The sequence below is a fragment of the Ambystoma mexicanum genome, chromosome 11 (assembly GCF_040938575.1).
Source record: "Ambystoma mexicanum isolate Mex_15411 chromosome 11, UKY_AmexF1_1, whole genome shotgun sequence".
In the NCBI taxonomy this organism is placed as follows: Eukaryota; Metazoa; Chordata; class Amphibia; order Caudata; family Ambystomatidae; genus Ambystoma; species Ambystoma mexicanum.
In genome coordinates, this window is record NC_090934.1 from 941,071,028 (window position 1) to 941,086,390 (window position 15,363).

The window sequence follows — 15,363 nt, forward strand, 5'->3', positions numbered from 1 at the left end:
GGCTTACCTCCAGCTGGAGGTAAGCCTGTTACCCCACCGCACTCCCGTAGTCGGTCGGTCCGGTAAAGTATCCTCGGATACCAGCACTTTATTACTGGACTGCCCGACTCAGAATGAGCCCCAGTATCTCTTCATAGAATCCAATCCTGGCGATTTGCATAAAAGCAAAGAGCATTATGGGAACATTATAATGTACACAATTTTAAATGTTAAACATGTCTTATTGATTCAGTAAGAAACCCTTTTAAGCGAATAATGACTCTTCTGTTTTGATTGGTCACAACATTCACCCTAATAAAGAGATGTCTGTACATTGCAGGACATATATATCAGTTTGGACAGCCACAACACTGCGTGTGAGGCTTTGGCAGTTTCTGCATGCAAACTCCAGTGTTGAGATTTCTAAAACCTCTGGATGAATCTTGTACTTCAACCAGCACTAGCTATCGCTTTATACCAAGGTATACCATGTGTTAAGCGCGGTGCAGACTAAGTTCCTTTATGAGGTCACCGAATTCGTGTCCACTTGGTCTGCTATTGACACTCGCCCCGGACCAGTGCGGTGGTGATGGGAGCTTTATTCCTAATGATCACAACACTTGCTTTCTTCTGAAGCAAGGTATCTGCCAGTTGTGCGCATGTTCACTATATGTTGTTGCTATAAAAATGCTAATATGCAACATGTTATGTGTTGCAAACAATATATGCGTCTTAAAATGAGTGTTATCCCATGCAGGTATATTTCTCCTCTCCAGAACCGAACTGTAGGTGGTCCGCCACAAACACGCCCCCTTGCAGATCAGGAGGGCTGTCCTCTTCTTTTACAAGAGTTTAGTGATGTCATAGCCTCATAGGGGTGGACCCCTAGAGCACCCCAGTATGCTAGAGCATGCTGTGTGGCGGATCTGGGCAGCCCCTACATGCGGCGAAGCTGCCCATACATGGCGACTTTCTGCCGAGCCTTTGCCTGGAGTCATGAAAGCTCCAAAGTGGGAGGTCCTCGGAAGGCGCACACACACTGGGGCCTTCATTCTGGCATGCGGGGCCGCATGGGCGTTGCCATGGGGATCTGGCAATCTGTCTTGTCTACCATGTGTAAGTGTTGGCATGTTTAAGCAAACATGACTCGGCTGTGAACGCCAATCAGAGGCACCCCGGGCGTTCCCCCTGTCGCCCTTTTTATAAATCATCAAACTGAAAAGGAATCCTGCCGCCGGGAGCTTTCCTGCAGCCAGGAAAGACATTTCTGGCAGCAAAAAAAAGTTCCTTCCTGCCCGCCCGGGTCCCCGCCTCGGGCCGTGACTCTTTCCGGGGAAATGCGAGAGCTGCCGGAGGAATCTGTGGCAGGACTCTGTGGCGGAAGACTGGCTCGCTCCCGGTAGAAAGGCTCCACACACCGCAGAGTGGGAGGGAGTGCCGGCACCAGCGCCCCGGGCGGAGGCGAGGAAAGAGCGGAGGCAGCGGTGAGTGAGTCCCGCAGGGAGGGGGAACCGCATTACTGCTCTGGGAACGCACCCGCCGAAGGGGCCATCCTCTCTCCTAAAGTGCGCGTCTCTGGTCTGTGGGGCAGCAAGTTGTTTGCTTGTGTAGTGTTACTGGACTCGTATCATGTATTCCGAATATTGCTCTTCTTTGAACTTGTTCTTCTATTCTGCAGTGGTGCCGAGGTGAGGGGCGCTCTCGTTAGGGAGCGTGGACTAAGTAGGTGTGTACTTACACCACGCCCCCAACGAGAACCCCACCTCGTCTAAGGGGGGTAGGGGGTTGGGCTGGTGAAAGCAAGGCAGCTGGGGCGCACTGGCATTATTAACTCTGGTGCTCCTAGCCCCTCCTTTTAAGCAACAAGATGGCTGGGCACACCAAAGGTGTGACGCAAATGCGCCCCAGCTTTCAGATGTAGCAGACAGCCCTTTCATTCAAGGAGCCACGCAGTTACAACCACAAGCTCCTTGAGTGAAATGTCTGCTGCGTGATGACAATAAACAATTGGAGAGACGACCCTCCAGACCTTCTCCTGTTTCTGAGTACAGAGTCATCAAGCAGCCAGTGTAGCCGAAGCAAGGTTACACAGGCTGTCTGCAGGTGTCAGAACTTCAGTTTAGAAGGTGATCCAAAGTGCTGACACCTGCAGGCAGCCTGTCCTGTGTAACCGTGCAGCACTTCGGCTACATGGGCTGCCTGAGGTGTCAGCGTGGCTGGGGCTAGCCGGGGATGGGCCCCAGCAGGGTCCTAGCTCAGGAACCCTTTCTGGAGACTGCCGGGGCTTGCCCCTGGCTAGCCCCAACCCACTTAAAGCCCTGTATGTTCTTCCTATGTAGCATTACTGCTGCACTTCTTCCCTTCTCTAGCTGCATTGCGCTATGAATGCTGTCTTCTATTATATAATTCAGTGGGGTAGGAAGTTGTTGCCTTCCCTAGTCAACTTCCTCTTTTCAATAATGTTGCGCATCTAGAAACTTCAATTTGGGGTAGCAACTTTGGACCTCATTGTGAGTTTGGCGGCGCAGGAAACAATGGAAGCACAATGGTGGTAACTCCTCCACTTAATCCCCCCCACAATGCAGTATTTGCTGCCGTGTATTACCGCCCACTGTAAATTTCCCAAAATCCTCAGAAGTCCTATGGTGACAAAGTCCTCTATTACCCCAACTCGGTAATTCTACTAGACTAGGTGGGGTTAAAGGTAAACAAGTATGGTAGTATGTCCATTGGAAATACCTCCAAACTGTCTCTCTTCCAACGTGTAACTGGTGTGGTTCAGGTGATTCCATCAAATCTATTTGGTCGAAGGAGAATTGGTCGCATTTTTTTTTGACGTGTTGTTTTTGCCGCATATATATGTGGGGCAGACCCCCCTGCAGTCCCGCTTAATTCCTTACAATAATTATTTCCATAAACCCACTCTCCACTTATATATGGGACAAAATTCGACCAAAAAATTGCGACCAATTCTCCTTCGATCAAATCGTCTGTGCAGTGATCTGCCAATCCCACTGATGTTTCATTGCTTTCTCTTCTCTAGCTTTACTTTGGTCAAAACTAATTTCAGTGATGATGACCTGGGTGGCTAGTATCCCCGGTAACACCATCCTCAGATAATGCACTTAGGACACTACCAAATGCAGCTGTGCCATTAACAGCTGGCACAACCTATCACCCAGGTCTTTATCATCATTAAAGCCTTAGTACAACGTTCAGGATTCTAGTACTCCTTTTTGGGGTTGAACCTTTTTTCGCATGGGGAGCACAGATATTCTTTTCCTGCCCTCAACACCAAAACAATATGAAAGAAAATGGCTGCCACGGAATGACAGAAGAGAGCTTTATGGCAGAGTTCCTTTTTGCTTTCCATGGAGGCCATTTAAGGGACACAGAGGTCCGGCCACGAGTGGAGTTTCAGTGGAAAGAGGGCTGAAGGTAGGTGGAAGTTCTAGGTTTGTAACGTTGAGGGCGGGGTGTGAAAAAGCAGAGGGATTGGAGGGAGTGGATGTCACTCAGACTGCTCAGAACACAGGCTTTCCCTATTGAACAAGGGCAGCGCTGCGAGGAACCCGATAGGCTGATGCTCCTGCTGTGGGTGCTAACTCGCTTTTCACACCTCACTGATTGAGGAACATATTGTATTTTCTGCCAATACGCAGGTTGGATCTCGTTCCATTCCCTGTTGTTAATTTAGGTGAAAGAAATGAAGCTTAATGAGTTTGAAAATATTGTGTGGGTAGGGAAAAGGGAGCACATTAAACCATCTGAGCTGGTGTCTTCGTTTCTGGCCAGGCTGGTTCTGTGAAGCTTATCCTCCAGCGCCCACATCTAGTAACCAATATATTACAGAAGTGGCTTATATCGCTACCGCACCATGAAGAAGAAGAAGAAGGGCCAGTAATACCCTTTCTGTGGTTCTCCCCGGAGTCTGACCCCCACATACTTCTGTCCCACCTGTAAAGCGACGTACTCGGGAGACCCTTCAAATTTGGGATTTTTTTTATCATTCTTTTTTTTTCCCCCAAAAGGTTTTATATAAACCCTAAAGACTGGAGGAATTCCTATGCAGAATCCGAACTTATAATCATACACTACCACATGCTTTATTCCAAGAAAACCACCCGAGGTAAACAGTCATGACCCATATTTAGGTGGTCAGCTACAGCAGGCGGTATTTTGAATACCACCTGTTGTTACCGTCACCTTCTTCGATTCTCTCAATTTCTCTTGGCCTTGTTCCCATCTTCTTTATTGTGTCTTATTTCCCATCCGATCTTTTATCCGCACCTCTTGCACACCCCTTAGATGTGTGGGGTTCTGCCCCGTGCCGACAACAGAAGGTCAAAGTCGGAAGCACGCTCCTTCGCCACGTCTTCCTCTTCTCCACCCCCTTGACATGGTATCAGCATCTAGTAGTGTCATCTTGTAAGGCTTTTTTTTTCATTATCCCTCATACTATGTTCAAACCTATGAGGTATTTTTCCAAGCTTCTGCCAGAAGATCCTACCACTTCTACCCTCAGAAAAACACTCACCCAGTCTCACCATCAATCTGTTACCTTGGGTATTAATAAATCCTACTATGGTAGCCCCTAAACGCAACAGGAATCGGGCAGGAAGCATTGTTTAAACACAGAATATTATCACTGAACAAACAAAAGAAGAAATAGGATCCATGCGGTTCTCAAAACACGTGGATCCGAGTTTCCATGAATTTACGCGTCCAATAAGAGGTGGTGGATAAAAACCGATCCGCGGTTCTGAAATGGAGAAGACAGAAAAGGTATATGTAGTCCACGCTGTGTAGAGCGTACTTCACTTATTCATGTATAATTATTTACATGGAGGACGTGTATCTAACCATGATAGCACGTACAGTATCGTCACAGTCTAAGAACACAGTAACGTATGGTTGTAAACTTGAATAGAAGTTTGGAAATCATCTTAGTCTCGGGAGGACAGCTCAGGGGCAACGTGCTCGCCTTACAAACAAGAGGACACGGAGCACCAGAGGTTCGATCCCCGGGTCAGCGCTTAAAAACCTCTCAGTATTAAGCGCATTATAAATAACCTATCATATCTTACTTTATTCAAAGAAGTGCAGAATATTGATAAACATACCGAGAAGACTTAAAAACACAAAGAGACATACAAAAGAAAAAAGCAATTTAGTCAAATAGAACTCAAGAAAGGGGGCACTTGGTCAATGCTTTCATAAAACATTTTAGTGAGTCCAAACGAAAGGGCGCAGATCTCCAGTTCATTCAACAACTTGTGTGGTCCCTAGAGGTATAACTAAAGATATCAAAAAAAGATGTCATCCCTCTACAGGACAGGCATATATGTATATGCGGTCTGCCCAGATGGAGAAGAAACTGGAACATATCGCGACCACAGGCTCACTATCTGTAGTTGCGCGGTTGGGTGGACGACTGGTGTGACCGGCAAATCCCGCTTCTCACTAGTACCCACGTGGTTTGTGCCAGTAGATGCCAGGTGTTTTCTTGCCCTCTAGGCCCAGGTCCCTCGCAGGATCTTTCAAGTTTACTTCAGCCAGACGTCAATAGCTAAACTCTAGGTCAGATGACTCGCGCAACTAGGCAAGAAATACACGCAAGCCAGGCTGTGCGGAAGCATTGCTTTCACGGGTGCGGTTGGACCATTGGGGTCCACTGCTACTCACCATAACCCTGCGATGCCAGAAGTCTGCACATTCAAAGGGAATGCTCTTCTGCCACAATGCATGGCAGATCTTCTTTAACGTGGTAGGGAGGAGAAAGCATGAAGACAACTTGTTGATGGTGCTGCGGTGTAATATTGGCACAAAAGTCGCTGAATTTGACCAGCCAGCAGAAATATTTGCAAAAGTTAAAATGGTTGAAACCCTTGTGGGGCAGCCAATGGCGTAAAGATCTGTCCTGCTACAAACCATGTGCATGCGCCAAAGGTTGCTGCAAAAGCGAATGATGGCGGAGCTCCAGAGCCAGCGCGAGCCCCCACTCAGAAACCCCACAATATAATGATGACAAAGTCCCTGTTTTCTTCCGTGCCACTGGATTCCCCGCCCCGTGACTGCACGGGCTCCTTGTCTTTGGTAAATATGGTGATTTTGGGTGCTTCTCATGCAGGACCTTTCATCGCCGCTCTACGGGCTATAGTGGCTCGCTGAGGACGGGGAGTATGGTGACGGGGGGGGGTTGCATTGGGAGTTCTCAGGGATTACAGCACTACCATGCAGAGCAGCATTGGGGTGCAGCAACATGCACTGCATGGCCAATGTCTGCACTGCTCCCATGGACGCTCGGGCGGCCATTTTGTTGCTTTTAGCTGCTAAGCACAGCCATTCTAGGGACCAACAGACAGCGCCACCTCTTGGTGTCCCGCGTCACTGATAAGGCCATGGAAATCTCATCTATATTCTCTGGTGCACTGCACCGCACTGCGCTTCCACTGCTCCCCCCATGCTCGGGTACTGGAGAGTGGCCTGAAGCAGTGGGCTTGTGTCGTGAGCGACTCCATTGCCCACAAAGTGCTGTTCTGGGAGCCAATGCCTCGCCAGACCCTGACCGGCCTCTGGATGTACAAGCATGGGCCGGGCTGGGAACCAAATGCAGCCCTGAAATGTTTTCCAAAGTGGCCTCAGATGGCAGTGTGCAAGAAAGCCAATCCCCACCAAGCAGAGTTTGGGGTTCACTGCACAAGAACGTTTTAAACTGCTTCCAAACAGTGACTTCTAACCCCTTAAGTGCCAGGCTATTGTGCACGTCTATGGAAAAAGGACGATCATACTCGACCTTGGCACTTAATTAAAGAACATTTGTCCCTATATAGACTAACAAAGTAGATATGAAAAATGTGTTAAGATTGATGAATAACATTCTGAAAGATGTATAACAAGTTATTTGCTTCAAAGGGATGTGGGGGTTGAGGAGAGATGGAAGGAAAGGGTTAGGTGACTGGGAGAGAGAGTAGGAGCAGCAGAGCTCTGGGGTAACCACGCAAAAGAGGCACACGAGTAAAGACCACCTGCAAAATCTCTAGAGTTTCCTGTAGGCCGGTCCACCACTGTGTCCAACGAGTCCCAGGAAAGATACAGCTCTCGTTGGCAGAGCACAGCCGAACCATCGGGTATTATTGAAAAATACTTCCATTAGCTTTTGTTGAAAATGCAAGAAGAATAACCAATCGGTCACGTCGCGCTCTGAAACACTTGTGTATGGGCGCGATACAAATAAAATATCATATATCAGATCATACAAGCTAGCATATTTTATAGAGCAGAGAAAGGCGAGCTTCATCCACTCAGCGGAGTCAATATGCGAAACAGTGGCCTCATCACAAGTTGGGCGGTATCCTGGTGGTATATCTGCTGTGATACTGCCCAACGCAAATAGTGTTACTGCAACTTTGTGCGGCGCTTTTATCGCTGCATCCCGAGTTGCGGTGGGGGTGGTTAGTCCCTATTCCCTTTCACCCAATGGGGCATTGTGGGCACTATTATCGCCAGCGCTCATAGAGGTGCGGTAATAGCGCCGCAAATGGACGGAAAGTGCCAAGATTGACTTGCGGTAAAGCTGCAACTTTCCGCTTTAACTCGGGATTGGGCGGAGTGGTAATGCGCCGGTTATAGCGTTACCACTGTATTTTTATCGCTCTGCCCATCCCGTGATGAGGCCCAGAGACCCTTAGCATAATACAGTCAGCAGAGAAGGGAAAAGACCACTGGCTTTCACGCGACACACATAGACACACATAGTCGAGTTCTACCAGTCATGCACACCGCCATCAGGGTGCACCTTACAATCATGCATGAATACAGCTTCCGTCAGGAGGGCGGACATTATGGGGCATATTCTCCCAAAAAAGGGTGCAATTCTGAGCTGCACAAACAAAATGTAACAAATGGGTAAACATAGATGTGCAGGATACTCCGAAGTGGAGGGTCTACCGAACTTCAGTAACTAATCTGCTAAATGCCTCCTGAAAAATATCTGTTCGGCTTTTTGTAAAAAATGTCTTGCTATTCGGCTCCATCCGAATAATTTGAATTGTTACATTGCATTGAAATGGTTAGATAGAGAGGCAAATATGTAGTGTAGATTGTAAAAGGGATTGGCATTACATGTTGTCTGAAAGCATGCCTGATTAAATATAAAGAAGCATATGTGTATAGGCGAGGTGAGGGTGCTAGGTGATCATGGTTTGAGATGAAGGTGAGAGGTGAGCATGGTTTGAGGTGAGAGGTGAGCATGGTTTGAGATGAAGGTGAGAGGTGAGCATGGTTTGAGATGAAGGTGAGAGGTGAGCATGGTTTGAGGTGAGAGGTGAGCATGGTTTGAGGTGAGGGTGAGAGGTAAGCATGGTTTGAGGTGAGAGTGAGAGGTGAGCATGGTTTGAGGTGAGGGTGAGAGGTGAGCATGGTTTGAGCTGAGAGTGAGAGGTGAGGGTGCGAGGTGAGCATGGTTTGAGGTGAGGGTGAGAGGTGAGCATGGTTTGAGGTGAGAGGTGAGCATGGTTTGAGGTGAGGGTGAGAGGTAAGCATGGTTTGAGGTGAGGGTGAGAGGTGAGCATGGTTTGAGGTGAGGGTGAGAGGTAAGCATGGTTTGAGGTGAGGGTGAGAGGTAAGCATGGTTTGAGGTGAGGGTGAGAGGTGAGCATGGTTTGAGGTGAGGGTGAGAGGTGAGCATGGTTTGAGGTGAGGGTGAGAGGTGAGCATGGATTGAGGTGAGGATGAGAGGTAAGCATGGTTTGAGGTGAGGGTGAGAGGTGAGCATCGTTTGAGGTGAGAGGAGAGCATGGTTTGAGGTGAGGGTGAGAGGTGAGCATGGATTGAGGTGAGGATGAGAGGTAAGCATGGTTTGAGGTGAGGGTGAGCATGGTTTGAGGTGAGAGGTGAGCATGGTTTGAGGTGAGGGTGAAGGTGAGCATGGATTGAGGTGAGGATGAGAGGTATGCATGGTTTGAGGCGAGGGTGAGAGGTGAACATGGTTTGAGGTGAGGGTGAGAGGTGAGCATGGTTTGAGCTGAGAGTGAGAGGTGAGGGTGCGAGATGAGCATAGTTTGAGGTGAGGGTGCGAGGTGAGCATGGTTTGAGGTGAGGGTGAGCATGGTTTGATCCCATAGGCAATGCCTGTGGAGAAACTTAAATTCACAACAGGTAATGGTGACCGCTAGGACAGAGCTAGTCAGTTTTATGTTATGTTATCTTGTATTTGTACAGCTCCTGCAGCCATAGTTTAATGGTGTTGAAGCACTTTGCTTTTCAGAGAGGCAAAGGGAGAGTAGGATAGAACAAACAGGGAGAAGCAAACGCGGTAAGATAGTTGGGATGACAACGAGGGATAGATAAGATTCACAGGAAGGCACGAGAAGGAAAAGGGAGAGGAGCTATGTGTACAATTGGACCGCATTTATCGTGGGACTCAACTGTATTCTGTGGCACGCAGAGTCAAGAGGAGAGATAAGCGGAGAGGAGGTTTTCTCTGCAAAAGCGGGGCATGTCTAGAAATGACTCACTGCAAGGTGACCCTGGGCGTGTTGAAGCCATGGCCAATAAAACACAGATGGCAAAGCCCTTACGCTTACTTCCCTGGGGCCCCAACAACATTAGGGCGCAGTTGTGGGTCAGAAATCAGAGTTTGCCAAGATTGCCAAAGGTCCCAGAAAAGAAAGCATAAAAACCTCAGATTTTTGGTTTCCTCGTTTATGTAGTGATTGCCCAAACCCTGGGCTTGTATCCAATGTGCCTAAGTACACAAAGCCTGTCTAAGGCCAGACATTGAGTCTTACACAGTGTCATGGTGAGCCAAGGTGTGTTGAAAACCATGCCCAAGAAAACACTGTGTGCAAAGCCCTGTCTACTTACTCCCTTAAGCCCCGACTGGCTAGGGTTTCTATATGGGAAAGCTGTAAGGAAATATGGGCACATTTAACTGAGGATGGGATTTCAACCACAGCTTCCTTGGGAGCAGAAGACCACTGCGGCCTTCCTTGAGGTTCCTGAGTGCTGCTAGGGCCTTTAAGGTAATGGTTATTTTGATGTGTGAGGCAGGAAGCTTCTTAGGTTGAGGCTGGGCGCTTATGGGAGTTAATTTACATACTCCAGCCTTTGATAAGCCTTCTCACCCAGGCCACAGGTACTGTGTACTGCTAATAGAGTATCATGTGAATGTTAGGTCAAAACAAGGGTGTATGATCTAGTTAACAGATTAGATTTCCAGGTCTATCTTCTGGGGTTATTTACTTTATTTTGTCCGTCTTTGGGGGGTGCTACCGGGTGTCTTATGGCTGCTTTAAAAGAACTTGAAATTATGACATTTAGAGAAAAACATTATAGTGAAAGCACAGCATAACCTAACATGAGATAACCAACTAGTATAACAGGAAACAGACATCATATTCTACCTCCTCCCCCAAAAGGAGAGAATGAGTACATACAGTAGCATCCAGGCAAATATTAGGTAGCAAGCATTTACATTTGGGAAAAGAACACTTTGACCTCAGCAGAGCAAGACATTACAAACATGTTTCTACAGCTTAAAACATGATATGGCATAGCTGAACATATCTTAGCATAGCATACCAAACCTAATTCCCATATCATACCCCGCTCCCACACCTACATACTCCCCTACTGCTGCTCTTGGGTGGACCGATTTCAAGAGGAAATGGCTGCTCTTTTGTAGGCCAAGGGACTCCACCCTTCCACACTCTGTCCTGGGGCAAATCCATGTTTCATTCCATTAAGAGGTACCATTCCTCCTTTGATTAAGAGGGTTTATCTCTCTTGGCCATGTGGCTAGACTGGCATTTGGATGCAGCCAGTCCAGCCAGGTCTTACTGTGGCATGACTTTTTTTCTGGTCATTCGTTGTAAGAAAACATGATGTGTTATTACATGACAGATATGTTTTCTCATCGTGGCATGGCATTGTTAATGCCAAGGCCCACAGGAGTATGTTCTTATGTGTGGACTTGTCCAGACTGCAGAGTAGGCATCCTCCTTGCCTGCAACCACATCTGAGTTGTCATTTATTTAAGAAGTATAGCAGATTACAGCCTTATTTCCAGACTTTGAGCCTTAGTACAATAAAATGGCATAGAAACCTGCTTTAGGGCATATTGCAAGAGTGTGAAACACTCCTGAGTTTTGATTGAAATTGTGGGTAAGTACATGTTTTACAGCAACAGCTTCTTCAGGGCTCAATTGTATTTGAAACCCAGAGTGGGTTTGTCAGATATGTAGTCACAGGTTCCCTAAATGTTTCCTTATGCACTCTCTGAAACATGTGGCTCTCCTGGGCCCTGATTTCTGCGGCCAAATGTGGTTAATTAAATGTTCCCTTATACAATCTATAAAACGTGTGGCTCTTCTGTCCTGGGATTTGTATACCTGAATGTGGTTCTCTCAATGTTCCCTTATGCACTATATAAAAACGGATGGCTGTCCTGGCCTGGGATTTCTGTGGCCGAATGTGGTTTGCTAAATGTTCCCTTATACACTGTTTGAAATATGTGGCTGTCCTGACCTGGGATTTCTGTGGCAAAATGCTGTTCATTAAATGTTTCCTTATGCACTCAATGAAACGTGTGGCTCTCCTGGTCTGCGATTTCCGTGGCTGAATGTGGTTAATTAAATGTTCCCTTAAGCACTCTGTGAAACGTGCAGCTCTCCTAGCACTGGCGTAACAGGGGCCCCCGCAGCCCCCGCGGTGTGGGGGGGCCCGCGGTGTGGGGGGCCCCACCAGCACATGGCTGGGAGGGGGCCCCAGTAAAAAAAAAAATATATATATATATTTTTTTCTAAAAAAAAAAAGTTTCTTTTGAAATTCACTCTGCATTCATAAAGAACATTTCTGTAACAGAAATAATTTCTTTATGAAGGCAGAGTGACTACAAAAAGAAACTTTCTTTTTGAAGTCTGAGGGCCCCCGTACCCCATGACATGGAAGACCCTAGGCTGGCGGCCTCCATGTCATGGGGTGGGGGGGGGGGGGACCCTATGCCTTCAAAAAGAAATTGTTTGTTTTTGAAGCCACTCAGTCATCATAAAGAAATTATTTTGATTATGGTTCGGTCCTTAACTGAAATAATTTCTTAATGAAGTTATAGTGACTTAAAAAAGAAACAATTGGGCTCATTCTGACCATGCCGGTCCGGAAACAACGGTGCTGGTAAGCTTACAGGCACTGTTGTTTCCGGACCGGCATATTACAGGTCTGCCTGGTGGGGCTGCCGTGCCCGACAGGTCTGACCCTGCCAGGCACAGCAGCCACGGTAGGCAGACCTGTCACGGAAGCACCGGCACCGTTAACAATGGTGCAGGTGCTTCTGTGTCCCCATTCCCGTGGAGTCTGGGGTTTAACGAAATTACCGGCACCTGATTTCCCAGCCGCCGGACTTGAAATAGCACGGTGGCACCGGGAAGTCAGGCCATAGTAATTTTTTATGGGTCTGGCGGCAACCCGCCGGTAGCACCGGCACGGTTACCGCTGGACCCGTAGTGAGCCCCAATTTCTTTTTTAAGTAATAGGGCCCCCCTTCAACTCCATGAGGTGTGCGTGTATGAGTCTATGGTGAAAGGGTGCACACTCAAATGTATAGCCGGCTGCCTGTGTGTGTATGGTGAAAGGGTGCACACTTAAATGTATGGGTGGCTGTGGGGGTGTGCCTGCATGGTGAAAGGGTGCACACATAAATGTATAGGTGGCTACCTGTGTGAATGTATGGTGAAAGGGTGCACACTTAAATGTGTGGATGACTGGGTGTGTGTATAAGGTGAATGGTGTGTGTGCTTGTGTACAGGGGCACAAGAAAACCTTCATTTCGGGGGGCTAACTTCACATGCGGTGGGGAGGGGGGAAACTTATTTGTGTGGGCGCATCCAAATTATTTACGCATTTTAATGAGACTATTCTAGTGCAGATTCAATGTTACAAGCAGTTAACTCTCTCCTATAAGTCTCATGTTCCCTCTCTACCCTTCTAATCACTCCCCTGGCATGCAAGTACTAAACCCACATCACGATTTCAATCGCCTAAACAATGTGGAATTTGAATGCAGGTACTAACAGTGAAATGCTTTACGTTGGTAATTGCTGGGTTCTTGTTAACAGCAAAAACCAGGTGCCGTTTAAAATCTGTGTCTTGTTCGGTCTGGCAACTGCTCTAAAGGTTAGCCAAGTTGAGTCAATATAGCCCAAAATGTCAGGGGGGGTAGTGCTGAAGCCCAGTCAACTCAATGGTGTTGCGCTACTACTTGTGTTTAATGCCTTGCTTACTCCTAGCCCTATTCTTCCTCGTCCCAGTACTTATATACGAGGCAGTACGTGTGTTGGAGGTAATGCCTGATTTAGCTACCTGTAATCTTCATCACTCCTAGTCCCACTGTTCCTCATCCCAGTACTTACCTATGAGGCAAGGAGCCTCATACGAAAGCTCTGGGACAAGGAAGAGGGACGCAGAGGTAATTCTGGGCCAAGGAGCTGATTGTGGAGGTTGGGGTGGTGGGTTTTAGGGAGAGTGGATGTGTGGGGGGCAGGATTGTGTGATAAATCATAATGGTTGTCCATGTCCAGGCTAAGCAGGCATGATATGTGGTATTAGTGGCTAGAGAGGCATTTTGATTTAGCCAGTCTAGTCATTCCTCAGTTTGGTATGACTTTCTTTTAACTGGACATTTCTGATAAAGTGGTCCTGCTAACTTAAATTACCTGGCTAGATTGGCATTTGGGTGCTGCCAGTCTAGCCATTTCTTACTGCGGCATTGTATATTTTTCTGGGCATCTGTGATAAAATGATATGATGTGATTCAAGTCATTTATAATGCGCCTGTACACAAGTGTGCACAAGAGAGGGATGACAGAGGGAGGACAAGACAAACGATCTCACTAGGCCTTGTGTCATTGTGAGAACGAGAAGTGCAAGGGAAAAGGGAGCAGGGAAGTGCAAGTGAGAGGGGAGGGGAAAACAGGGCAGCAATGCTCTCAGTAAGTGCAGCCAGGGCAGAGCAGCTATTGGTTGTGCAAGGAGAACAATGGACTGCAGGGTTACAGTTACAGCCCCTAAGTGCATGGTAGGCCCGGAGGCAGTGCAAGGGTGACCAATCAAGAAAGAGCCTGGACTCAGAGAGACTCTGAGGGTAGCCAAGCAGCCAGTCAGTACAGCAGACATGTAGGTCAGGTAGGTCAGCAGGGGGGGAGAGAGAGCGAAAGCAGCAGAGAAGAGGAAAGCTTTTAGCTGCTTCCGAAACTTCAGGTTGTCCGCCTCAAGTTTGAGAGGGGCAGGGAGGCCATTCCAGTTGGAGGCACCAGCAGAGGAGAGAGGTCTACCCCCACTCTCTGCCTGGAGAAATGTCTAAGCCTTAGAGAGTTGGAGGTAGCTGAGTGAAGGGTTAGAGAAAGAAGGTATTTTGGAAGAGAGCATTGGATTTAGTGTTGGCACTGGCCCCAGAAAGCCTTGTGGGCAAAGCAAAGGTTCTTGAACTTGATCCTTGCAGCCAGTGGAGAGATTTCAGGGCTGGAGAAATACAATCCCAGGGCTTGAGGCCAAGGCTAAGTCTTGCAGTCCTGTTCTGGATTATTTGCAGATGAAGGAGACTAGAGGAAGACAGATTGAGAAAGTGGCTGTTGCAGTAGTCCAGCTTAGAGACAGTGAGCCTCTGCTAGAGAGTGAGAAAGGGAAGAGTCCCTTTGAGGAGGAGCAGCTGGTAGTGGGACTTCTTGGTGATGTCCGAGATGTTAGGAGAGAAAGAGAGTGTGGCCTTGAAGATGACACCAAGGTTTTTTGCCTCGCAGGAAGGCAAAGGAAGAGGGCCCAAGGTGGTCTGCTATAGTGAGAGAGGAAACACAGTGGCAAGGGTCCCAATGAGAAGGATCTCTGTCTTACTGGCATTAAGGCAGAGATTGTTGGAGGCGCACCAATCCTGAATCGTGGATAGACAGTCAGGAATGAGAAAAAGAGGAGAGGAGGATGAGGGGAGCCTGAAGGAAAGCTGAGTCATCCGCACAACACTGAAAGTTAGAGGATAAGGTAGAGATCAGGGAGGCCAAAGTGGCCAAGTAGAGGTTGAAAAACCAGCGTGAGAGGATAGAGCCCTGGGGAATGCCACAGGTAGAGAGAGGTGGCGGAGAGAATGGGAACCCGATCGACCTGGGAGCGGAGTGGCGGTCCAAGTGGAAGTAGGTCAGTCACTCTAGGGTCTGATCTGTGATGCCCAGGTTCTCACAGAGTCGATTGATCAGGATGGCGATGTTGACCCTGTTGAAAGCAGAGGAAAGATGAAGGATGAGAATAGAAGGAATGCTGGAATCAAGGTTAGAGAGCAGCACAGGTGTTAAGGAGAGCAGTTTCCATGCCTCTGGCAGCTCTGAAGCCAGACTGATG

At 47.9% G+C, this 15,363-nt stretch overlaps 1 protein-coding gene across 2 annotated transcripts in view; it reads left to right on the top strand.

Moving 5' to 3' along the window:
- The first annotated feature begins 852 nt into the window (after positions 1-852).
- The window catches only part of PGGHG (protein-glucosylgalactosylhydroxylysine glucosidase), a 394,441-nt gene continuing 379,930 nt past the window's right edge, over positions 853-15,363 (top strand). The window contains exon 1 of one of the 2 annotated variants that reach the window (XM_069624088.1): positions 853-1,095. In XM_069624088.1, coding sequence (XP_069480189.1) covers positions 880-1,095 — 216 coding nt within the window. In that variant the 5' untranslated portion in view covers positions 853-879. Of the gene's footprint in view, positions 1,464-15,363 lie in introns of both variants that reach the window. The other variant, XM_069624089.1, reaches the window with a different exon arrangement.